General features: G+C 40.3%; 1 protein-coding gene across 3 annotated transcripts; it reads left to right on the forward strand.

Annotated features, from left to right (window-relative positions):
• Window positions 1–6,218: 6,218 nt before the first annotated feature.
• Window positions 6,219–19,725, forward strand: RBM45 (RNA binding motif protein 45). Of its 3 annotated transcripts, XR_015258943.1 has the most exons (11): window positions 6,219–6,707; window positions 8,223–8,345; window positions 8,475–8,601; window positions 10,185–10,295; window positions 10,643–10,822; window positions 11,752–11,881; window positions 13,143–13,239; window positions 13,588–13,754; window positions 15,173–15,369; window positions 18,244–18,403; window positions 19,495–19,725. XR_015258943.1 is itself a non-coding variant. In XM_086751072.1 (10 exons), the coding sequence occupies exons 1-9, from the start codon at window positions 6,330–6,332 to the stop codon at window positions 15,363–15,365; spliced, it is 1,506 nt and encodes a 501-aa protein (XP_086607198.1). In that variant the 5' UTR covers window positions 6,219–6,329; the 3' UTR covers window positions 15,366–15,369; window positions 19,495–19,725. The 3 variants fall into 3 exon arrangements, 2 of the variants coding, with proteins under 2 accessions (XP_086607198.1, XP_086607200.1); XM_086751072.1 differs by lacking the exon at window positions 18,244–18,403; XM_086751074.1 differs by lacking the exon at window positions 18,244–18,403 and having other exon boundaries at window positions 13,591–13,754.
• Window positions 19,726–25,722: the final 5,997 nt, after the last annotated feature.

The raw sequence follows: 25,722 nt of genomic DNA on the forward strand, positions 1-25,722 counted from the left end.
GCGTGCGGGCAGCCGAGGGCGGGGGGGCGCCGCACCCGCCGGTCAGGGGAGCGGAGGACGAAGGCGGCCTGGCCCCGGGCTAACTTGGGGGGGGCGGCGGCGGGGAAGGGGCTGCTCCCGGCAGCTGCACCGTGCGGCTGCCGCCATGGACTTGGCGAGGGGCGCCCGCCTGCGGCACCAGCGGCAAGTGGGCTGCGGGGGCGAAGGGGCGGAGAGCGGGGCCGTCGGGTGACACCCTCCCCCTGCTGCTCTCTCCCGTGAAAAAGCAGCGATCTCTGTCTGCACAGGTAGCTCGGACATTAAATTGCAGGCGTGTCTCGCTAAGCGCAACGGCGGCTGAAATCCCAGTCTGTTGAGCGTTTCTCTCCACGCTATTGACGCGCTGCCAGAGCCGTGAAGTAAAGGGATTTCACGTGCGGCAGCAGGCACGACCCCTCAGCCCAGCCCGGCGACTGTCACGTCGTCGGTGGAGGCCCGCCTCTCGGGAGGACACAGCCAAGGTGCCACCTTCGCTCCCCATGGCATCCACCCTCTCAGCACGCATCTGTGCACCGCTGCCGTCCTCGGATGCTGCGGCTCCAGCGCTTCCGTCGCCATCGCCCTCGAAGGGCGCCCACTTGCCCAGCTAACTGCTACTTTGGTCTTTCCAGTGGCATTTGCTTTTTTTTTTTTTTTTTTTTTTGCAACTCCGGCACAAAGACCACTCACACAGAGAAATCGCACAGGCTGCTGAAGGTCTGTTGGGCAAGTACCCCGAGCTCTCAAGCAAAACCCTTGGGCGTCTGCATGCAAGTGAAATCACTGTATGTAAATAATTCTTACCGTCTCACTATAGCAAGCTTTGGTTGGAGCACTCACACCAGTGTTTACTACAAAATGGTTACTGTGTAGCAGTTCTGTGTGTAAACACTGAAACCAATTTAGTGTTTCCATAAGCCTTGGTACAAACAAGGTCTGCCCTTACCATCAAGCAGTCTCGTGGCATCTTTAGTTTATTTGCTGGGATTTTATGCATGGGCTTTGATTACAACAAAAATCTGCATATTGTCAGTCTCTCAAATGGGTGATCAAGACTGAAGGAAGTGAAAGTGCAGTTGTCTCCATTGCATAAAATACATAGTGAACAATTTACTGTAACACCTTAATTGTGAAGAATTCTGCCTCAAATTAGTGTATAACTATAATCTTCTGCTTTACAGATAAAGTGTGACAAAGATGGTCACAGTGGTTCCTCTGTTCTTGTAACTTGCGCAGGCTTTCAACGTGCTGTCACAGTAAAACAGCTTTGGAAGCCTGGCCTGGTGTGCATTGGTGGATGTTAAGAGGAAACTTGGGTCTCCCTGTGATCTGGCATACGTCAAACTATACCTGTGTTTGCAGAGTGAGTAAACCAAGCACGCCGTGCGCTGGGCTGCAGCTTCATATGTGGGCCTGAGATAGATTAATTGTAGCCTTATGTGGGAGGGCCAAAAAGGCAAAGAGATTTTGTCATTGCCGTAGGATTGTGCTGTCTTTGTAATTCTGCAGGTACGCTGCAGTGAGGTACAGGCAGCTCATAGCTGCTGCATCTTACGTGTGATGCACCTTTCATCAGTGTGGATGCACAGTGCCAACTCAGACAGCAAGACAGGCTTTAGCCAGTCTCACCTGGTCTCCTCGGGTACAAAGCGCACAGAGATGCCCTAAAAAAGTCACAAGTAGAAATGTCAATGCATTTCTCAGGCAGAGTGTGTTTCTTTATTCAGAAGGGCAGTAGCATTAGCTTTAATCACTTTCATCAATCTTCTAATGTTGTTGAAAATATCTACTACAAATATCAATTGTTTGAGCTAGTTCATTCTCATTCATTCTACGTATTAAAATATAAGGATACCTTAATACATTAGCCTCAAATAGAGAAAAAAATCTACAACTCTGAAAGATGACCAGTAGATTATTATGCTGTTTTAATACACAAAGGAACCCTAACAATACAGTGAGTGGGATTATATTTTTAAACCAAAAAGGTCATAGGTATTCAGGTATCTCCTTGAGATTCTTTTAAGTCAACATCACTATTGAAAGGTTACTTGTCCCCTGAAAATATCTGATATTCTTGATATTCTGCTTCCATCATCCTTATATAGTGTTCTTTTAACATAAGGTTATGTTCTGTTATCTACTGCATACAGTATGTTCCTTCCCAGATGATAATGCTGAGGATTTTTTTTTCCAAAAGGAAGACTTCATTTGTTGTCAGTCCTAATACTAACAGGTACTTTCCTATTTACATAGCCGCAATTGAGTAATAATAGTTTCAGTGAGTGTTTGAATAACTAGTTGCAGAATTGGGCTCTCAGATCTCCTTATAGGAAGGAACACTAATTCTATAGTACACTTGACAAATTCTGTGAAATATATAACACAATATAAATAATGCTCACCTCCCAATGCTCTTTATTAGGACATAGCACCTTAAAACATATCCTTATTTGATTTTGCTAAGGCCAGTCCCTAATGATTAATTAACATCAAAACACTACAACTTGACATAGGAGCTAGTTGAGATTCAAAACATTTTCCACTGACATTACACTGCAGCAATGTTTCATTAAGAAGTTGCTTTTTTTTTCCAAGTATGCAATAAGATCAGCTTTTTCATTCTGCTTTTTAATTACAGCAAAAATAATTTTTGTACTGGGAATGTATTTCTTAGAGTTTTCCAAATTCTCCATCAGTGTGCTGTTACTCCAGACAACTGAAATAACCAGAAAACATAGTAAAATACAAAGCTGTCCCAAGATCATAAATTTATGAAATATCAATGGTCTCAAATCAAAGGCGTGATGCTCCTAAACATAATGTGCCTAGAATCCATGAGGAATGTGAGCGTAAATTATACATAATATAAAATGCACAAGGTATACATTGTCTTTGTGTCACTTTAATAAGTCAAATATAGATACCTTTTGTATCATGGAGAGTTGCAGTTCTTTGCACTATTTCACATACAACTACTTACTACTTTTAAACTATGTGAGTATCTTTGTAACTCCAGTATCCAGAAGATGCAACTTTAATTTCATACAACTGTTGAAAATTAGAATCTACAGATTGACATGAAATTCACCAAGGCACTGAAGGGCATTAGAAAAAGCGTTGTCAGTGGCCACTTCCTGGAATCTCTTGACAGAAGTTGAAAAAGCACTGGCGTTTCTTTCTGACCCTGCTAAAAACCTGTCTCTGTCAACTGAAGCCTACTGTTGTACTGAAGACTACTGAAATACCTAGAACAAGTTTCTCTTCTGTCTTCCAGAGCTGACTCTTTCCATTGTCTAAAGTGAATTTAGGTATCATTTTGTTGGCTTTCTTTAAAAAACCTTGTACTAACATCTGTATGATTTATTCCCTGAATTTTTTATCAGAAAAAAATAATTAATATATGCTGACGATGTTTTGTATGAAGGAAGTCCCAGCATAACATGAATGTCACAAAACGTTTCCTAGAAATCACAGAAAAATGAAAAAGTCAGCCAATTCTAAAGCACCTTAGTAACCAGGAAAAAAAAAAAAGGACTGTATTTGTAATTAATAGCTTGATATAAAATTTATATTCAAATAATATAATTTCTGTTCAAATAATATAAATAAAAACAATGAAACCCAGAAATAGGTACTTTCCGTTTTAAGATGTTCCATTGCTTTTCAAGACTGACTGTATGAAAACAGAAGACGTCACAGTGGTTACTAGTGGGTGACAGTATTTAATCAAGCGTTGCTGAGCAAAACGACTGCAGCACACCACGATGCCAGTAGAGGGTAGTGACCAGCAAACAAAATCTAAAAGCACTCAAGAAACAGACATGAAAATCTACGCATTGATGCTACAAAGTTCTGGGAAAGCTATATATCTTCTGACCTAGTGTGCTAAACATTGGTAAAATTTCTTTTAATTTAGGGACCGAGGATTTTTGCTTCTGAAACTGTTGTGATTTAGCCCTGGTCACCACACAGTTTCTCGCTCAGCCTCCCTCTCCCCAGCGGGATAGGGGAGAGATTTGGGAAGAAAGGAAAACTCGTGGGTTGAGTGTAATGGGGGATTTCTGCATATTTAATTTGCTTGAAAATAATAGAAAAATAATAGAAAATAGTAGAAGGAATGTCTGCACGGATTTCTTCATTTAATCCCATTTTGCACCAGGAGGTGTTGGCCCGTTGTGATCCCAGTAAAATGGCACTTAGATGCTGTGAAGTATCATCTACAATGCTATTTATTTACAATGCTAACAGAAGAGAATAGCGTAGACGATCTCACGTCCCTTTAGATGGCGGGAGGCCCAGGTGGCGTGGCATTGAGCAGGCCTCCAGCCCACATGCAGCATGCCATGCAAACCTCCTCCATAGCAGATGTTCTTCTCTTTTGGTCTTTCAAACTTTTATATGATTTTTCTTACAAAGAAAAAACAACTCTGTCATTTCCACAGTCAAAACAGAAACAATGCTTTCACGAGACCTTCGTGCTGCTCTGTTAGATAACGGCAAGGCCGGGCAGGAGGTGTGATCGCTGGTACGGAGTGGGAGCTGCCCGCAGGCTGCTCTGTAGTGACGAGCTGGCTGAGTTTATCCTGTGGCTGGGGAATGTGCACAGCCCGAAGGCCAGGCTGTGCCTGCAGCACAGCCCAGCACAGCCCCAGCCTGCGCCTGGCCAGGGCAGCCGTAATGTGGACTACTGATCCCACGGCGAGCACTGGTCAGGGCCACGGCAACCCTAGGGCACTGTCAGCTCCGGTATTCAGCTGAGGAATTCTTTATTTTTGAATCCAACTATTACAGACGTGATTAACTTTATAATAAAATTGCATTCTTCACATTTTATTAGCTGTGTGCTTATTTTCCTACAGATAATTATTTTTCCTGGGTATTTTTTTGTGTTTGTTTCCCATGAAATACATATAGTTCTCTGGGCCTCTGTATCCTGAGAGTTCACAAGATGCATGTTAAGCCTTGCTGTTGCCTATAGAAGCAAAGGCCGTGAAAATGGTTTCTTCGTGGAGGAGTTCTCTCTTTATGATACTAGTGCTGTTTCAAAGGAGGTGGATCACCATGCAATCTCTGGTTGAAGGAGGCCCTTTAAAAACAAGTCAATTTTCACAGCAGAAGTGAGTATGTTAGGGAAATATTGTCATGGGATATAAAACCGGAAGGAGTAGCCGCTACACCAAAGGGTCATGCTGCTGTCCAGAAGGACCCCTCAGGCTGGAGAATGGTCTGACGGGAGGATCAAGAAGTTCAAGACGGGAAAGTGCAGAGTCCTGCACTTGGGGAGGAACAACCCTGTGCAGCAGCACATGCTGGGGGGTGACCAGCTGAAAGCAGCTTTGCAAGAAAGGACTTGGGCATCGTGGTGGGCACTAAGGTGAATATGAACCAGTGATGTGCCTCTGTGGCAAAAAAGGCTACCAGCATCCTGGGCTGTATTAGGAGGAGTGTCACCAGCAGGACAAGGAAGATGACCCTTCCCCTCTACTTAGAGCTGGTGAGGCCACACCTGGAGTAATGTGTCCACCTCTGGGCTCCCCAGTATGAGAGAGACATGGACATATTGGAGAGAGTCCAGTGATGGGCCACCGAGGTGATTAATGGACTGGAGCATCGCTCCTATGAGGAAAGGCTGAGAGAGTTGGGACTGTTTAGCCCAGAGAAGAAAAGGCTCAGGGGGGCGTCTCATCAGTGTGTAGTTAAGAAAATGCATCCAGACTCTTGTCAGTGGTGCCCAGTGACAGGACCAGAAACAACGGGCACAAACTAAAACGCAGGATGTTCCCTCTGAACACCAGGAAACACTTTTCCTCTGAACACCAGGAAACACTGTGAGGGTGACTGAGCACTGGCACAGGTTGCCCAGAGAGGCTGTGGAGTTTCCTCCTTACAGACACTGACAGCGGCCCGGACACAGCCGGCCCGAGCAGCCGCCGGCCGGGCGCTGTCAGGGCAGACGGGCAGCCCGGGCGCTCTCCTCAGCACCGGCCCCCGGTCCGGGTCTGCTTCGCCCTTCCCACCCCCTCGCCGCCGCTCCCGGGAGCGGGTGCCTCTCTCCCGCAGGGTCGGGGCACCGGTGCCGCGGGCGGGCCAGGAGGCGCTGCGGCCGCACAGCCCCTCCCTCTCCCCGGGGAGCGGGGGACGCCGCACGCGCCGGCGAAACGCCACACCGCTCCGCTCATCCGCAGGCCGGGCGCTGAAGCCCGGCGTGGGACGGCCGGGGAGCCCCGCCTGCCGTAGGCGAGGCCGCGGCCCTGAGTGGAAGCGAGAGGGGCGCGGCCGGCGCGGAAGAGGAGGCGGAGGGGGTGGCCATGTTGTCTCCCCGACGGAAGGAGCCGTGCGGCCGGTCCCCGCCGGCCCCCGAGAAAAGCCAGCGGTCCCCAGCGGCCCGGGAGCCCGGCGGTCCCGCTATGGAGGAGAGCAGCGGCTTCCGCCTCTCGGCCGAGTGCCTGGACGAGCCGCCCAACAGCCGCGTCTTCGTGGTGCTGGGCAAGGACACCGGGGAGGCGCTGATCCGGGAGCGCTTCTCCCCTTTCGGGGACATCCAGAACATCTGGCTCCTGCGGCACAGGCGCACCAATGAGTCCCGCGGCATCGCCTTCATCAAGTTCGCCCGCAGCTCGCAGGCCTGCCGGGCCATGGAGGAGATGCACGGCCGCAGCCTGGTCCCCGACACCAAGCCCATCAAGGTACCGCCGCCCGGGCCGCGCCGCCCTCTTCCCTCCGTGGGTGTTCCCCGCTCCCTTCCCATGGCGGCCGCGGCGGATGGCAGGCCGCGGCCGCCGCGCCCCGGGCTTGCCGCTTGGAGGTGGCGTTGGCCTACGCGGGGGCGACGGGCAGCCCCTCGGGGGGCGGGGGGTGCGGCTGGTGGCGGAGGCCTGCGGGAGCAGCCCCGGCAAACCCGCAGCGAGCCGGCGGCCGCGGGGAGGGTCCCGCCCGCAGCTTGGGGCCTGCTCTCCGCGCGGTGCGGTGCTGATGTTGTCACCCGTTTGGGACAAACGCGGGGCGGTTTCGGCTGCGGGGCTCGGGGGCCTGGCGGGGCTCCTCAGGAGGGGCTGCGGTGGGTCCCGCCCCGGCCTGAAGTTCCCACGCGTGGCATAAGCTGCAGCAGGCCTGGGGAAAACGCACTACCTGGAAACTAGCTTTTCATCTTTTTTTTTTTTTCTTAACCTTGAAGAAATTGCTGTGAAATATTCTAAGGCAGTATATTTTAAGTGTTGTAAGCAAGATCAATATTGATAAATAGAACTGTCTTTGCAAGTATATTTTATATTGGTTTTGTATCTTGTCCACAGTTCTTTCAAAACAATTATGGGATTTTTTTTTTTTAAATCTGTGGAACTTGCTGGCAGCTTTCAACCCTTTGAATTGTTTTCATATTTCCCAAGTACTGTGAAGATACGAATGACTGAACAGTGAAAGAAGATTCCGTGTGTTTAGTTTGAAAAAGCAATTGACCTGGTAAAATATTTTCTGAAGAAATTGTCATTAGAAGCCAGAAGATCAGAACTGTGTTCCTTACTCCCCTCCATGACTATTAGAGAAATAATTTAAGAGCTCTGTGAAATCAATTGCTGCTTTTGCGTAAGAGGCTTACTTTGAAGGGTGCTTGTATATTTCTTACTTGTTTGTTTTGGGCTTGTTTGTTTGGGTTTCGTGAGGTTTTTTCCTGGTTGTCTTCTGGGGTGCACTTCTGAGATGAAATTTATTTCAATAATTTAAAAGGATGTGAGAAGTTATGATCCTTTGTAAAGCACTAGACCTGTAGATTTCAGCACAACTGAGCAGTGAACTGCACTAGCAAGGTTTCAATAAGCTGCTAGGCTCTTTTTGTTTATTTATCTGCTTACTTATTTTTTGTTACTACTGCTATAGTATAGTATATTTTTTATTACAACTGCCTGTTGCAGTAATGCATTTTTGCTACCTTCCGTGCCGCCTGTGACATTGGCAGTGCTGCTGCATCGAGCTTTGGTGTTCCTGACCATGCTGGCCTCAGTCCTGTTTGGGAAACCATTTGAGATGTATTGTATTGGTAGATCTTCTGTCACAGATGTATCCATGATCAGAGCTGTTCTTTTTTTCCATATTAGGAAAGCTAGCTTATGTGAAAGATAAATGCAAAGACTTTTTAAAACTTACTTGTTGATATGTGGTTAAGACCCTTTCTTCAGTAATTAATGTCTATGTAATTATTTCATTAGGTATTTATTGCGCAGTCAAGAGCTTCTGGAAGCCACCGAGATGTTGAAGATGAGGAGCTTACACGAATCTTTGTTATGATACCAAAATCCTATACAGAGGAAGATCTGCGAGAGAAATTTAAGGTGCTGATTCACTATTTGTTAATTGTTATTTTAGATTGTGTTTGTTTTAATTTATCAGAAGGACGTAAGACATGGAACTTTAATACATTTTCAAATATTGTAAATTAATATGCTTTTTAATTGTTCTAGATGTATGGAGATATCGAATATTGCAGCATTATTAAAAACAAGACTACTGGAGAAAGTAAAGGTTTGGGCTATGTGAGGTATTTAAAACCATCGCAAGCTGCCCGAGCAATTGAAGAGTGTGATCGAAGTAAGAATCTGACTGAACTCTTTCAAATTTTTCATGATAAGTGTGTATCATCATTAATGTCACTTTAATTTTTAGTTTTGTTTGCAGGTAAATTATTTATGATGTAAACACATCTTGAGACAAAGTTCTATTGCAAATAAAAAATAGTATTATGAACATTCATTGAGAATAGTCACCTGGTTACATTATTGAAGCACCAAACTGCAAGTAGCATCACTGAAGAGAGTTTGGAAATGGATATAGAGCTTTCTTTCATGCATTATTGTTGGCCTGTAATGTAGGCTTCATACACAGGAAAACGTCATTTTAGTGTATCCCTGGGAATACGAATTTTTAAATCAAATATATGTGATATAAAATGAATTTATATATAAAAGTATATTAGATAATCCATAGGGATTCTGCTATGATTACATTTATTTATTATTTATAATAAATAAATAAATAAATAAATTTATTATTATATATAAACATATAACATATATTTATTATATTTATAATAAATAAATTGTTGGTTTTATTTGTTTTCATTTAATGTCGTGATTAATCTGTTACAGAATCAAAGACTCTGTACGCTTTATGACTGAACGTTTGTCACTTATGCTGTAGTACGAAAAAGGTGTTAATGAATTTGAGTGAGTCTGATGGAAGGCCACCAAAGTGGTCAGGGGCTGAAGCACATGACTTATGAGGAAAAATGGAAGGAACTAGGCTTGCTTATCCAGGAGGAGAGAGGCTTTTGGGGAAACCTAACGGCAGCCTTCCAGTCCAACCTCCTGTTCCAGGTTCACTTGATCATGAATATGAAACAACTTGGTGTGTCGGTGTGGTTGGTTTTTTTTTTGTTGATCTTGTGGTTTTTTTTTCTTTTTTCCTCTCTAATAATATATGTGGTGGTTCTACATTATATCTGTCAGAAGTGGTTGTACAAAAATTCTATTTGTGACAATTTTTGCATAGGAATATGAGTCTGAGATCACTTAGCAGTTATATTTTATTTCCTTTTTGCTGTAAGGCTAAATCATATCAGTTGGATAGCCTGAGAGTAATACCAATTTCTTTCATAACAGCAAAATCTAGATCAGTGCAAAACATACATAAGCTGCTGTTACAGCATAGAAGTTCAGATTATTGTCTCTGGAGTGTCTCTGAATCCTGCCAAGTATGACAGAATGGTTGGAGTTGGAAGCAACCTCTGGAGGTCATCTTGCCCAACCCTTCTGCTCAAGCAGGGTCATCTGGGCGCCGTGGTTGCCCAGGACCACTCCAGATGGCTTTTGAATATCTCCAAGGACAGAGACTGTAACCTTTCTGGGCAAGCTGTGCCAGCGCTTAGTCCCTCGCAGCAGGTAGGCTCTGTTGTGCTTAACTTGTGACTAGGAGTAGTTCTATGTGGAAGTTGTTAACTTTCACACAGTTATCCTGGCAGACTTCAAAAATTATAGCTCGCTTATTTTCCTAAAGCCAGCACTTACTGGGTTTTGTGAACAGTCTGTTTCTAAATACAGTACTTGGAGAATGCAGATCCTATCAGGTAATTCAGATGTGCTGAGGTGTGCTACGTGTGTGGTTGTTTCTTTCAGGCTACAGGGCCATTTTGGCAGAACCGAAAAATAAGTCATCTGAATCTTTTGAACATGATTACTATAGCAATAACACGAGGCAAGAACCCAGAGGAAGTACACTTCCGTTTTGTAAGTCACAGCTTTTTATACTAAAAGTGATTTGTAGTCTTGAGTATGGTCACAAAGTAAGAATGCAGTTTGGAAGAAGGGAAGCTGGTGGAGGCTTAGGTCAACATTTAAATAGTAGATTGGACGTTGGAGTTAGAAACAAGCCAAGCATTTTGTTTCTATATTTTTATGGCTTGCTTTGCTCTAGTTGGTCGATGATTTTGTGACCTGCATTGGTTGAATAAACATGTTACCTTTTGTATATCATTGACGTAGAATACTTTTAAAAGCTGAATTAAAAATATGTATGAAATGAAGGCATGCTGGTGTGATGATTCAAATTATTTATTTTTGTCTTGATTCTGGAGGTGGGCAGCCAGAGTTTTGTAGTTTTGAAAAAAATGAGAGCAAATGCCAAGAGTCAGTCTCCAAACGTCTGTCAGTGGTATCACGGCTTCCCTTGGTTCAGGAGCAGCTGTTTGCCCTCTTTGATCTAGTCCCAGGACTGGAATATTGTGATGTTCAGCGAGATCCTCATACTAATAGTGGTAAGTGAAAGTACAAAAAGATTTTTTTTCTTTCTTTGAAGGGAATGCCTTTTAATTGTACTTCAATGCATTTGTATTGCAAAGTACAGTACACTAGTTGGAAAGAATGAATGTTTTAGGTATCAGTGATTGCTGCTGTCACTGGTGCATAAACTCAGAAATTCAGTTTTGTTTGAACCCCTGTTTACAGGTAGCCTTAAATACCTTTATTTTCAGATAATAGAATCTCAAGAAGGACAGAATCAACATAATGAGACTTGGTTTTTGGTCAAATTAAGTTAATAGTTTTGAGCAGAATAAATTGAGAAAAAGTTTCAAAAATTATTAGACATTAATTTAAATGTTCTCTAAACAGTTCTTTTGAGTTTTCATCTTGAAGTGGTAGTGGTATGTCTGTGTGTAGAAGCTGACATGAGTAAACTGGATTAAATAATTCCAAAACAAATAGTATTTTGTATTGGAAGGATTGTTTTGGTTTCGGTCCTCTTGCTGTTTTGCTGTTGTTGAGAAAAATGCGGAAGATGTCTCTTCTTCAAGAAGCTAGAACTGGAAATGATTCAGAGAGTTAAAGTGTAACTTTACAGTACTTAAGATTCACTGTTGATGGGATAATTGCATTTTAAAATGAAACTGTATGTGTTTCTGTTTCTAGTTCAGGGTTAGGGAAGGAGACGTGTTTTCACTTGCATTGCTTTATTACCAGCTTTTCAAGTTAGCATAAATATAGGTCATTGGCAACGAGTTAATTCCACTGAAGCTTTCTTCACAAATACTACTGATGTTGCTATTAAGTAATGTAATGTGTGGTGAAAAGACTTCAGGAATTTTGTATCATCCATAACTAATGTGCAGGTTAATCCTATTGCTTTATGTGAGTGTAGTTTGTTCTAAGGATTATCATACTGAAACTGTGTGCGCTGTATTTGTAGGGTACGCTGTGGTTCAGTACAGTACTGCTGCGTCAGCTATATATGCCAAGTATAAATTACACGGTTTTGAGTATCCTCCTGGAAATCGATTAACTGTCATTTTCCTAGAAGATGGGAGCGATAGCTCCGAGTAAGTACCCATACATAGAGACAGAAAATTGTTAGTTTTGTTCTGGAGGGAAGAATTCAAAATGAAAAATAAACTTTTAACATAAGAAGTAACAGCAATGTCACTGTGATCTTGTTTCATTCTTGTAGATAGTGTTTTCTGAAATTTAGGTGTTCGAGTTGGTTTTGGTTTGTTTTTTTTAATAGTTTAGAATAAACCTTTTGAAGCTTACTAGCCTTTGATAAAGAAAAGATTACAATACATATTCTTAAGATACATTGGAAAGCCTTGGATTTGTCAAGAACCTTTTTGAATGTTTCTGTAAAATCAACAAGGCTGGAATGTATTTTTGATGAGGTTTTTGTATTAAAACCAGATTTATCTACTTGATTTCGTGGTTGTTTTTGCAGTACTGCGAATAGTGTCCTTGTGAAGCACACATGTAGAGTAAATCTGTTGGGTGCTGAGGATCTGATATCCTCACTGTATGGGGATTGTCAGATTTTACTTGGTCCACCTCTAATCTATTCCTGAGATTTGAATGCTGATTACAAGTTGGAGCAGCTTAGATACACTCCAGCAGTGAATATTTTGGCTTAGTTTCATCCTAAAGGAATCTAGTTCATGTCAAACCTGTTCTGGGATATGCATGAGGACAGTAAGGAGGGACAGTGAGGAGAATCACTTCAGAAGTCCATGCTTGATCTAAACTAAAAAACTGATTCATTGCAACCATCCTTCTTGCAAACAATTTCCTTCATTCTTCACTAATTCCTGCTATTTTGTAGTCCTAAAACATGGGCTGTGAATCTATGCAAAAAGTGCAATTGCTTTTTCTTATTCCATAACAGAACAAATTAAAATTATGAGAAAATGAGAGCTGGAAGTAAACTTTCTGCTTCTGAATTGAATCTCTGCTCTTTATTGAAACAGGTGAAATTTTTCTGTCCCTTCTGCCTTTTAGGCACCTTTCATAAAATGTAGTGGGCTCTGTACAGTTAACTTTTTATTTTTTTTTCCCCCTAAAGTATTAAAAAAGCAATGAGTTTTGTATCTCTATATGTCAACATGTATGAGTGTTCTCGGTGAGTTGCAGCCAGCATGCATGAGATCATTTCTAGAGTGTCATGAAAGCCCGACTTGATTTTTCGTTATCTACATGTTTACAGATTTCCAGAGATACTTTCAGATGTGCGTTAAAACCTGTTTTCTCTTCCTGAATTTAATATTGCTATAACTTAACTCTTTCTTTAAAGTAATTTATTATCATTTCTACTTGCAGCCTCATCAGAAAAATGGCAACACAGCTGGTAACAGCACATGTGTCATCAGTGTTGCGGAATAACAATGCAGTTATTCAGCAGTACAGGACACCTCCTGTAAGTTAATCTAATGGGTACTGTTAATATTCTGAATTGCTGTAAGAATCTTCAGATATGTCAATAAAGAACACTGCACGCTTTCTTCTGAAACTATTTTAGATACTACATTTTTAAGACATACCTTTGTTGGTTGGTACCTTTTTATTCCCTGTAAGAGTGTCTGACATTACTTGGATTTTTTTTTTTTTGTCCAACTTAATGAAAAAACCAAAGTAAACAAATTAAGATGAGAACTGGTAGAGCCTGTTTATATCCTATGATAGGAACAAAAATTGCAAATAAGGTGAAATTACTTTTTCCCTTCCATTGGTTAATTTATATTGACATTTTTTTCCCCTGTTTCAGCAGGCATTTGGAGGAACTTCTGGCTCACAGTTACTTCAGCCTCAAACAGATGCCATACTTCCACCACACAAAAAAAAAGTTCCACCTGACACTTCTGTGAAGGAAAGGCTTTTCATACTTTTTCATCCCCATCCATTACCTGTAGATGTGTTGGAGGATGTGTTCTGGTAAGACTCCATTTACAAATAAGTGTTCTCTAACAAAAAAAAAAGAACCGTTAAATATTTAAAATAAATATTGAAAAAAAAAGATTGTAATAATGAAAACTCTTTCCAGAAGAGACAGCACACAGTCATCAATAAGTGATCAATAGGTAACACTTCCTGTTTGAAACAAGTGTGTAATGGAATTCGTCTTGAAGCACAGAGGCAATATTGTCAGTACAGCAGCTTTAATATTGATTAACATGATCTGAACTAAAATCTCCAGTCTCTTAACATTTTTAAATAAAAAAATATGGTACTTCCGGTTCTTATAGGCTAATTTATTTGGCATTTTCTTGTACATATTTCTATAAGGAATTTAAGTATTTTGATAAATTTCCACAGTAACTTAGGGGAGTAACTATAGGGAGGGTTTTTATATCCTGAGACATTTTTATTGTTTGCATCTTACTGACACTGTTTCAGCTGTCCTTTCACACTACCTGCCTATGAGGAGCAAAGACTTCGGAGATAATTTTTGCCATCTTGATAACAAATCTATAGTTCAGCTGTTCTCCAGTATTTTATATTATTTATTTTTAGTACACTCTTGAAGAAAAATACATTTGCCTTTTCTAATAGCTGGCATTTGCAATAAATCTTTGGAAAGCCAAAACATTTTCAAAGCACCAGGAGAGGAAAAGAAACAATATGCACTTGTGTGGAATTTAAAATTGTGCCTATTTGATATACTGGATTTTCTTAATCAGATGCTGGGAGGGGAAAAACAAAGGCTATTCACCCTAGTCTTGACCTTGACGCTTGTTTAATTTCAGTATGAAGCAAGCGGACTTTATTTTTTTAAAAACATCTTTTTAGGAACTGTCTAGGAACCTCCTGAGGACTTGGAAATCTGAGTTTTTCCAAGCTTTAGTGCTTGCTTTCTGAGTCATTTCAGTGAGACCTTTTTAAAGATGAATCACAGCTGAGCAAGTTTGTTTAAGTGAGATGCACGTTTAACCTCTGAATTATCAGCTGGTTTTTTTTGTGTGTATGCGTGTGTTCTTTTTGATATGTTTGGGTTTTTTGTTTTGTTTTTGTGGGTTTTTTGGGAGTGCTGTTTAGTGTTTGGGGACTATGGTACTGATTAGCTTTACGTGTTCTTTTAAATAAGAGATAAATCACTGGTGCTTGTGGTTTTGTTGTAATGTTCTATAGAAAACATTGCCTATGAACTTTGGATTTCTATTCCTGCCTGGAATTCTAGAGAAAGGAATATTAAAGTTGGGAGTTTTGGAACAGGGCAGCACAAAATATAACATACATATCGGAATATAGTTTTTGCAGCTACCAAATTATATGTATTTCGGATTGGATAATGGGTATCTATGTTGCAGCAAAACCTGTAAATTATCTTTTTTCTTTTTTTTTTTTTTCCCCAGTCGTTTTGGACACTTGATAAAAGTTTACCTTGTGGCTGGAAAAAATGTGGGCTATGCAAAATTTGCAGACAGAGCAAGTGCCAGTGATGCTATAACTGCGTTACATGGCAAGATTGTGAATGGTGTCAGGCTTAAAGTAAGGTTGGCAGACTTGCCTACAGAAGAATCTAACAAACGTCAGAGGACTTACTGAGCAAGTGAGTATCCAGTCTGAACTGTTATTTAAACTGGAGTTCAACTACTTGAAATAGTGATAGATAAAGTATTTTGAAGTTAGGTATGAACATGTAATGATAAACTTTAAATCTATTTTTAACTAACAACTTGAAATTTAATTTGTCATATTTGTGTATATGTATATATGGGTGTATGTATGCTTACAGATGCACATCTACACTTTATTTTAGTAAAAATCTATTTTTATAATTTTTGAACAAATACAAACCAGTTGATTCACATCAATCTGGATGTTCATAGAAGTATTCACTTTATGTACATTTGGGTGTCAGTTAGCATTGAAAAGAGTATGCAAAAATAAACTATGGAACTGAGATCAGCTTGTGTGTGTCTTTCTTTCATTTAAAGCATTTAGACATTAGGAAAAAAATTTTTACACTGAGCGTGGTAGAACACTGGCACAGGTTGCCCAGAGAGGTGGTGGATGCCCCATCCCTGGAAACATTCAGGGCCAGGTTGGACGGGGCTCTGAGCAACCTGATCTGGTTGCCCCTTGCAGAGAGGTTGGACCAGATGGCCTTTAAAGGTCCCTTGCAACCCAAACCATTCTATGATTCTATGAAAAACACATGCCCTTACAATGGTGTTGGATAAAGATGCAGCGTTTAGTCCTTGAAGAGCGAAGGAGGGAAGGGGTAAATAGAAAAGGACGTGAGAGGGACAGGGAAGGTTTCCAGGTGAAACCAAAGGTTTGGGATTTTTGAGTCTTCCGGATTCTCGGAAATCAGGTGTAGCTAGAGTGTGTGATAGGGGAGAAAATATTGCAGAGCCTACTGTGGTGGGATTGAGGTGTGTATTTAATATAATAAGTTTGAGAATATATTAATTGATGATTATGGTCTATGAAAACTGAGCTCCTAGAGAGGTTTTGTAGACATCGGGCCAAAATTCATTTGTTCTTTTAAAACACTGGTTTCATTCAAATTTAAAAAAAAAAAAAAAAAAAAATTAACTTTAGGACTATTACCAAAAGAGAAATATAGTTGGAGGAGGGAAGGCTAAACGCTATTTTCTACAAAATAACTCCCAGATATTACTGTAGCTTCCAAATAATTTCTGTACCCATATTATCTTTACAGGGGACATGCGGTTTTGCTTTAACTCTGTCAGAAAACATCACATGAAATCTGACTCTCTTTGCATTGATATTTTACTTCTGAGCTTCACTTTTGTATCTTTCTTTGTGTAGACACTCTTTGTGACAGGGGAGTTGCAAAAACCAAAAAAGATTTTGCCCACAGTGTTCTTTACCTCCTTTTTTTCCTAAAGACTTTAATATTGTTCTTTTGATAAGCAGCAGTTACTAAAGGTGCTCTTAGTCTTTATACACAACTTGCTTTTTTTTTTAAAAAAAAAAAAGGCTTACTAGCATTCTTTTCCTGCATTGAATTGTGGTTAAAACTAATTTGGAACTTTTTTTTTAAAATCAGCAGCTCTGGTAAATACAGTTTTAAGTAACTTATGCCCATGCTTTTATCTTTGTACAAAGGTTCTGTTTGTTTTTAATGGGAGTTTTACTTCCAATAATAAAAGGCCAGCCTCTTGGTCAGTACAGGAGAAACTATGATGTAAAGTGTAATGTAATACCAGGTCTGCCTTGACTACTTTTTATTAGAAAACTCTAGATATGATATGCATCAAAAATCAGAGTGATGATTTATTCTTACTTTTTCTTTCTTTGTTTTTAAGAAAGGTAAGAGTGAGAAGACTGAGATTCTCTTCTGATTGTCAGTCTAAACCTGATTTTTTTTATTCACACACACACGTGTGCACACGTACACAAGCACACACTTTTCCAGTGTGATTTTTGAGAAGTTTATTTAAGGTATCCACCTGGCAAAAGGTGCCATTGGTTACCAAATGGGATTTTCAAAGGCTAAAACTTATTTTATATTTGAAATTATGTTTTTAGATTATAATATATATCTATTATTAACTATTTAGAAACCTGAACTCCTTTATGAGGTGAAGGTAAGACATACACATTTGCTGTTGAATCACTTTACCTAATTGGAAAACTGGAGGAATAAGGTCTTATTTGAAGAATAGTATTTTTACACGTGCAAAATTACAGCAGAGCTTTGTTTCCTAGGTTTTGCATTTCTGTAAATTTTTAAATAATAAAGAGTACTAATTTTAGTCTGTTCAAAGGTGGATACCCTAAATCTGTCTTGGGATAGGTTACCTGTAATTCTGGTGCAAATGATGGTTGAATATTTTCGCTCTGGTTAGCCTTTCCTCTGCTATGTCCCTGCAGTAACGCAGGTAGAAGAGCTTTCTAAATTCAGTGTTACATCTCGTTACATTAAGTACATCAGTTAATAATCTTAGCTAAAACTTCTGTGAGTTTTCACTTAAGGAAGTCATTGCGTCTTAAAAAAAAAAAATCCATTCTAAAGTCCTGTTGTATTGCTTGCCTTTTATCTCTAACAAGGTGACTGGATTTCTGCAATAGTCCTTTCTATACAAGGTTCTCTGATTAAAATCCATGATAAGATCTGTGAATTCAATAGAATCTACAGGAAAATAAATTTAATTCAATTGACTAATTCAATTTAAATAAAATACTTATTATTTCAACAGTTTTTATCTGACTTTTTGAAGTTTTCCCCCAATAATATTTTTCTTATGTAAATAACAATTTTATAAATTATATTTAAAGATGTTTCTTAAAAAATGTTTTATGTTAGTGGTATGCTACTGATAATGCTCTTGCAATGTAAACTTCTGATCATAAGAACAGTCTATTATGTTGCATTGACCTTTGTTTATCAGGAGAATTTGAATATATGTGTATTAATATTCTAAACTAGTCCATCTAATTAATTTCACAGGCTCTGGCTCTCCTACAAGTCAATGAAAATTCAGTTGTTTATATGAGTAGTTAAAAGTAGCAGAGAAATGATGGAAATGCAGACCAATAAGGTTCTCTTAACGACTTTAAGTTCTAATGTAAGGGTGTTTTGGGGTGAAATTCTCCCCCTCTTATGCTAAGTAAGTATTGATAGTTGAAATAATCACTTTAAACCAGCTTGCTTTGAGTCAGAGCAGAGTCGAGAAGACAACTACAAGTGTTGACCTGTAGGCAGCTGGTAAAACCAGAAGCTATCTGAATGTTCTTGGTATTGACTAGTTTGTGCTCTCTACTTGGATTTTTGCATTGCTTTGAGTGGTTCATGAGAAGCTCGCTGCAATTGTCTGATGCCTGTTGCGCACATTGGATCACTCAAAAATAGAAGAGGAAGGGAAGAATTTAGTATCTTTAGGAAGAATGTATTGTGCGATTTCAATTAATCTCTCCATTGCAGCCTAGTAGTTCTATTTAAATACAGCTGCCCCCCGCCCCCCGCCAAACCACCAGCACCAAAAAAACCCCAAACCCACCCCAAACATTTAACAAAGCTTTCAAGCAGTCCTTAGAAAGTGGAGCTTCTAACTAGCACTGTATTAGAACTGCAAAACACAGGTATCTACAGCTGGATTCTGTGGCTCTTAATAATCACTGCTGATTGTTAAGAGCCACAGAATAACCCACAGCAAATGGATTAATTGCTTTTTTTTTTTTCCCCTTCTGAAAAAGTTTGGTGTTGTTTTTAAATAATTAGTTAGTTACTAAGTTGAAAAACATTTATTCTGTCATGAAACACTTGGTTATTGTTGTCTTTTATTATCGTTCTCCTGAAATGGTCCTGCATCACTGATTTGATTAGCATTCATTTTTTAGTTAAAATTTTATTAAATTCCTGATGTTTAACATCTATATTCATAATGATTTATTTCTGTGCAAAAATATTTTTTAAAAGTAATTGTATCATAATGAAATATACTCCAGAATAAATAAAAAGTTAACTGTATTTTGTATCAACAGTATATTGCAGAAAAAATGTGGGCTTTCACACACTGCTCAGAAAAAGAGGTACTTCTTTTAATCTGGAGAAGCATATATAATATTTTAGTATTATTGTTCTAAATATATTAAAAACCTTATTTATGTGCTGTTGTAACAATTATGTTTTATAATACATATATTTTAAAATAGGTATGTTGCTTTTGATAATATTCTTGTACTTGTGTTTTTTCTACAGAAACTAAATAATGACATGACCCTCAGCTAGCTGACTGACTGACTGACTGAAAACGTGACTAGACATGGTTCCTGTGGACAGTGACAGCTTTTTTTTTTTTTTTTTTGGTTACTTAGTTGATCTTCTCTCTCTCTCTCTCTCTTTCTGTATATATGGTACTTTCTGGTTTTGAAAATGCAGGCATGCAGTTTTGAAAATTATTTAGGCATTAAAGATTGTAAATTGGTCGTTGTTCTTGTAGTAGTCTATAGTCTTGTATTACACAAATATCTCTTGTGTTTAACTGAATTCTTCTTCTAAGATGGAAATTACAATGATGGGGAAAATAAGGGAGTCAGCATTTTGTGGTTTGACAGGTTAATAGATAACAATTCAGATTATAACTCTTAAAATAGAAGACATTTCTCATCATGCAAATCGCATTGAAAACTGAAGTACAGCAGTAAATTCAAAGAAAATGAAATAACTGTTCAAAAAACTGCTAGCAAACCTGACAGTATTAAACTACACCTAAGAAAATAGTTGTAATCAAGAAAATGATTCAAGTACATTCTTAAATATTTTGTTGATTTGGGCCAAAAGTATTGTCACAATAAGACATGGTATTGTGTCGATAGGGGTCAGGGAGGGGGGTTACCTTGAACCCTTTTCAATTTGACCAGCCTGCCAGTTTCCCAAGAAAGACAAGACCCTTGTGCCTGACCAGCCTGCCACACTCCGTCTAAGGAGAAGCGGGGGGGGGGTTCCTTGAACCCTTTTCAATTTGGCCAGCTAGTCAGGCTTATGCTGGCAGTGTCACTGGGAGAAATCCCTCTTGGTGGCCTGCAAGGTCTGAGGGTGTTTGTCTAACCTGTTCAGGGCTCTTCACGGGCAGCGACACTAACAAATCCCTTATATCTCCTATATCAATTATTAAAGTTTCCAGAAACTTACAGATAGACAAATTTTATTATATATGTTTGTGACAGGATAAAGGTTTGAAGATAGCTGATGATAAGATACTGACTGCAAAAACAAACTTAAAACAATATATATAATAAGTTTTAATAGCTAGCAAGATGTTAATATCTAAGCACACGTAACACAGAACTCTTACCCAGTAGGTGTCCCTATAGGGGGGAAAGAGGGTCAGCCCATTGACTGGTCCCTGATGTTCCGATGGAGGTCTTCCCCAATATCCCCCTTTTCTTAAGCCATTTTTATACTGTTTTTACTTTTAGGTGGAGCTTGAGTGACTCTAGTCATACATACCTTTGTTAGGATTGGTGTAAATTTCCCTCGCTTTGCTTTTAAAGGTAGAGACTAAAAGAAACGCAGACCGCATGCTCAGTGAGGGCTGGTCGCGCCTTGGAGGTGGGTAGCTTTTGGGATGGAGGTGTGTTTTGCTGTTATAATGACATTATAATGCGCGAAGTTCATCTAAAGAACATGATTTCGCCACAGTTCTTGGCTCAGCAACTGGTATTCCTGTTTGACAATTGCAATGCAGTTCATCAGCTACTCTATGGCCTTATAGCCGCCAGGTGCCATGAATTCCCGTCCTGCAGGGAGTGTAACAAGAGTTTTGCCGTGGTGTCTCCACACTGCTCCACCCTCCGTTCTGCTTGTTCCACTTGCCTTAGCATGTGCTAAGGGAGGCAGGGTGTATTGCTTAGGGAACTGCTGTAGCAAGCATGCCAACTGCGTTTTTTTTTTTCCTGGAAATAGCAACTGCATTTTACACTAGAAGTTCTTCTGTTAGGATAAACCTTAGAGAAACTAATTTTCCCCCACCCTAGTCATTGTTCTGTAAGTATTCATTGTGCTTTGCATGCTGTTTAGCGAAAAGGACATTTGACTGTGGGTCAGACTACCAGAGCTGTTTACATTTATCCTATCTTATCCTGAGGTCTTTTGGTTATAACTGGAGGGCAAGTATGGAGTCTAGGGGTGGTTTTTTTTTTGTTTTGAGGACTTTGGGGGTTTTTTTTGTCTTTTATTCTTTGAGTTTTTTTTTTTTAAAAGAAACTTTCAGTGCATATGTTGTTTAAGTAAGAATTGGAAAATTCAGCATTTCAGCAGGATGAAGAGGATTTCAGCATTGATGAAGAGTAAATGAAGATAGTTTGAATAAGTATTTGCACAGCTAATTTTCAAATGCAAAATACTTTTCTGTGTATTCCTGAATACTATCTGTTGAATTGAAAATATCTTGGTTATTAAAATAATTTATACAGATAAAACTGATAAATTCTAGTTGTATGTGTACTGGAGAACAAGCATGCTCTCGGATGCATCCTATTTCCCAGCATCTCCAGTCCTGGTCCCTTGATCATCGGGAGGGGGAGAGACGGGGTAGCATCCTGTAACTGGCTCTGAGCACCCTCAGGAAGATTTCTTTCCAAGAAACCCCTAGCCCACAGGAAAACAGGAGTGAGAATGCAAGTCTTACTCCCTTAGTTACCAGGCAGGGAATAGTGGATTGGGTTTGAGTAGATACAGCTGGTGTATACAATTTTTATGTCATGGGAGAGATACTTACATTGATAAGGGGGGCTGCGTCACAGGAGAGAAAAAGGGAATGACAGCCCATCATGGATCTGGATAGTGGGGTTTAGTTAGAACAAACAAAATCTGAGCTTTTATCCTACCTTATAATTTCATGCACTTACCTGCTTTTCTCCCCTCCCTGCCAGCAGCGTGGAGTTTGTGTAGCCTTGGATTCCCTTCCCAGCAGGGAGATGGCTGCTGTCGGGAGGGCTGGGCGGAAAGTTGCGTTTGTTCTGTGCAGCTGCTCATGGTCACCAGCCTCTGGTCCCACAGGCCAGTGTCCCTGGGCAGCCTCTGGCATTTGGTTTTGTGCAGCTCGCTGAGCTCCAGGATCATCCCCCCTTCCACAATCTTCACCTTCTGCTTCACCAGCCCCTTATTCTTTCCAAGAACATTACTTCTTATCAGGAAACCTTCCTTGCAGCCTCCTTCCTAGTGTTCCAACCCCCAGTCTCGATCATGAGTGTGCAGAAGCAGAGCACCTTATAATTAGTTGTTTGTCTTGTGTCTTTTTATTAATTTAAACTATGTTTTTACCTGCAACAGATGGCCTCCTTTTCTTGTTCTGTTTATTTTTGAAGGAGAGGGAGGATATTAGAAGGTATTGGGAAATACCTCCAGTTGTAAGCAGCTGAAAGCTGCAAGTGAAACTCTTCAATGTTCTCTATTTTTTTTTCAAAAGCAAAAGACAGGCACCCATTAAAGCAATGCCCCTGGTTGGGGTTTGGCAGGAGAGTGGGGCAGAAAGAGGAGGGAGCGAAGAGTTCGATGCAATCTTTTAAACTGGAAGGTATGCTTACTTGAGACTAACAGCTTTACCATTCAGTGTGTTACAGTTGGCTGCCTCAGAATGCTGCTGGGATGCAAACCTAGATCAGCCACCCAGTAATGTCCCCTGACTTTATCTACTGTCAGACTAATGTGATTAGAGTAATACATGCAGCATACATAATGTTTATTATGCAGAAAATATTTTAAAGCATTTAATAAATTGGTCTCTAATACAACAACATACAGCCACATTCAACCAGTTTTTCTTTATTTCTTGCTCTTTATAAAAAAAACTATCCATAAAAATATTTTTGCATTACAGAGGGTATATGAGAATGAGTTCTGTCATTGCAATTGGTTCAGAAATTTAAATTTTAAGTGACAAACTATGTATTTAAAAAACCACAAAGCAGTATTATTTCTTATGTTAAAAGAATATTAGAATTCAAATGCTCAAATGTTAGGAAGTTGCAGAATAAAGGTTGCCTAAGAAACCTCCTTTTTGCTTCTCCCTGTTCCCCCAGTACGTGTTACAATGCAGTCCTTGATGACTCACCAGCAGCTTTTTTCCCCCAAGAGCAGTTGTTTCATTCAGTACAAAGAATGAAATTGAATCAGGGCTGCCGGTTAAAGCGGGCTGCAAAATTCCTGCTTGATTTGTTGTCCATGTTAGAAATTGTATAGTGAATAAACCAGGTTTATGGTTGAGCCTGGAGAGTGGGATCCTATCTCTGACTCTGGCCCAGAGATTGTTTGTGAGGGGAGTTGCCATTTTTTCTGGGGTTCCTCTGGAAAAGTCCTGTTTAGGTTTTTGTTGTTGTTGTTTGTTTCCCTCATCCTCACCATAAATTTTGAGTAGAAATTTGAGCTTTTCTGTATTTGCTCAGGGGAAATATTTCTGTCTAGGTTGCCATAGATCCAAAATTCCACAACCATCAAGCAGCACCTTTGCAGCCTTAACTATACAGCGTACATCTGAGTGACTCCAGTATTTTTAGAAAGCATCAGTCCTACTGTGCAAACATAACAGACACACCGTGCTCGTACAGTGGGTCTGACACATGCTGCTGTATGAGCGTGATGTGGTGTACTTGTGTGTTAGGAGTTAGCTAAACCACAGCCTACAAGGAAGGGTGAGGTGCTGTGCCAGTGCAAGCATCTTGTCCGTATACGTGCAGATCTTTACTGTCTAGATTTGTCTTTACTCAAGAGAGTGCTTTAAAGTTTGCCCCATCCCTGGAAACATTCAAGGCCAGGTTGGATGGGGCTCTGAGCAACCTGATCTGGTTGGAGATGTCCCTGCTTCTTGCAGGGGGGTTGGACTAGATGGCCTTTAAAGGTGCCTTCCAACCCAAACCATTCTATGATTCTACAGGATAATGGTGAGCATGTTATTTAGGTGCCAGGTGAAATGCTGAGAAACTCTGTGTAGTCAGCTGAAAAAAGCAAAACTTCTAATTTACATGTTTGAATTGTCCTTTTTGGTGAGTCTTTCCTATGTCCAGATCCCCAGTCTAATGTGGCACTGAAGGTGGACGCCTGTGTGTTTAGGTGATATAAACATCCCTAAACGCTCAAAATGCTCAAAAATGAAATGACTGAGCTTGGCGATCCAAGATGGGAAAGAAGAATCATCCATTAGAATGATCCTAACAGCTACACGAGGGAGCATTCAACACACACACAGAGGGTTAAAAGATACCCTTCACATCTTGAAGTGATGTTACACAGTAGGCAGAACAGTGCCGTTTTCTAATTGTTCTCAATATTGTTTCTGTTACTGGGTGTTCGTTGGGAGTAGTGGGTCCCAGCACTCCCCTGGGCATGGAAGATCAGTGCTCGATCTGTAGTCCTGCTTCAGGCTACAGAGCTCTTTTGCCTGCTTTTTTGGTCTTGAATGGAAGAGAATTGGGCTGGTACTCAGAGGAAAGAAATTGCCCCATTTTCAGTACGGAGACTTCAAGATAGCTTAAGAAGCAACTCTACAGCAGACAGTATCTTTCCTTTTTAGTCACTGTTGAATCAGTCTACTAGGAGACTCACATGGAGTCACTTGCAGTGCTCTGGTAATGGTTTTTAGAAGATCCTTCAAAGCAAAATCATTACTTGCCCTCCTTAGAGTTCAGTGTATTTCCCAAAAGCATTGATGTACTAGTCTTTTCCAGCTAAATACCTGTTTGTATAAATACATTTTGCTATTTTAGAGTCCCGCAGCAGTGTTGATTGGATATGGTATTCATTATTCCCTGTTTAAATTGTCATATGGCACTACTGCTCAGTAGCTGGCGTGCTGCTTTTCTAGGTCATTTCATCGGTAAGAAAAAGCTGTCTCCTGTGAGGATGAGCATTAGGTTCCTGTACTGAAAAAAAACTGCGTCACATGTATTCCTTTTGCTGGTGGTTAGTAAGTTGGCTAAAACCGTATAGGTTTTTTTTTTTTTGTGTTGTTTTGCAGTAATAGTGCTTTAATGTTGGTTAGTAGAATTTAGTGTACTTATCTGTGAGTGATTTGGATTTCAACTGTGTTCATCAGCTACAGTGCCCGTTGGCATTGAACAGGGCTTTTGTACCTTTTCAAAATTAGATAATACAGATTTCATACATTATGCTAAATGAGGTCCAATGGAAAATATTTTATCCATTTATTGTGTCATAACCACTTGGTCAGCAGAGGAACCTTTTGTTTGTGTAACTGGATAAAGATACTCATTTGCTTGTGTTGCCTGAATGTCTACGTTAGGGTATTTCTCATCATTAAGTGAAATAAGCCATTCTCAAGAGGGCTGTGTGTTCCAAATGTGATCTGTGAGTTGGTGATTGCAATTAGCTCCCTTCACTGTTCTTGGGGCTCCTACTTGGAACCTTTTTCTCCGGTGGTACAAAGAGCCACCTCATGTGGAGGCAGAGCCCAGGTTTGCACTGCCCAGT

This window comes from Chlamydotis macqueenii, chromosome 6 (genome assembly GCF_036417535.1).
Source record: "Chlamydotis macqueenii isolate bChlMac1 chromosome 6, bChlMac1.mat, whole genome shotgun sequence".
Lineage (NCBI taxonomy): Eukaryota > Metazoa > Chordata > Aves > Otidiformes > Otididae > Chlamydotis > Chlamydotis macqueenii.

What these genes read in the sequence shown, in the direction of transcription:
- RBM45 (XM_086751072.1), top strand. Translation starts at nt 6,330, where the DNA reads ATGTTGTCTCCCCGACGGAAGGAGCCGTGCGGCCGGTCCCCGCCGGCC. An exon ending in AATTGAAGAGTGTGATCGAA is followed by an intron (nt 8,602 to 10,184) that starts GTAAGAATCTGA and finishes TGTTTCTTTCAG; the next exon opens with GCTACAGGGCCATTTTGGCA. An exon ending in AGCAGTACAGGACACCTCCT is followed by an intron (nt 13,240 to 13,587) that starts GTAAGTTAATCT and finishes CCCCTGTTTCAG; the next exon opens with CAGGCATTTGGAGGAACTTC.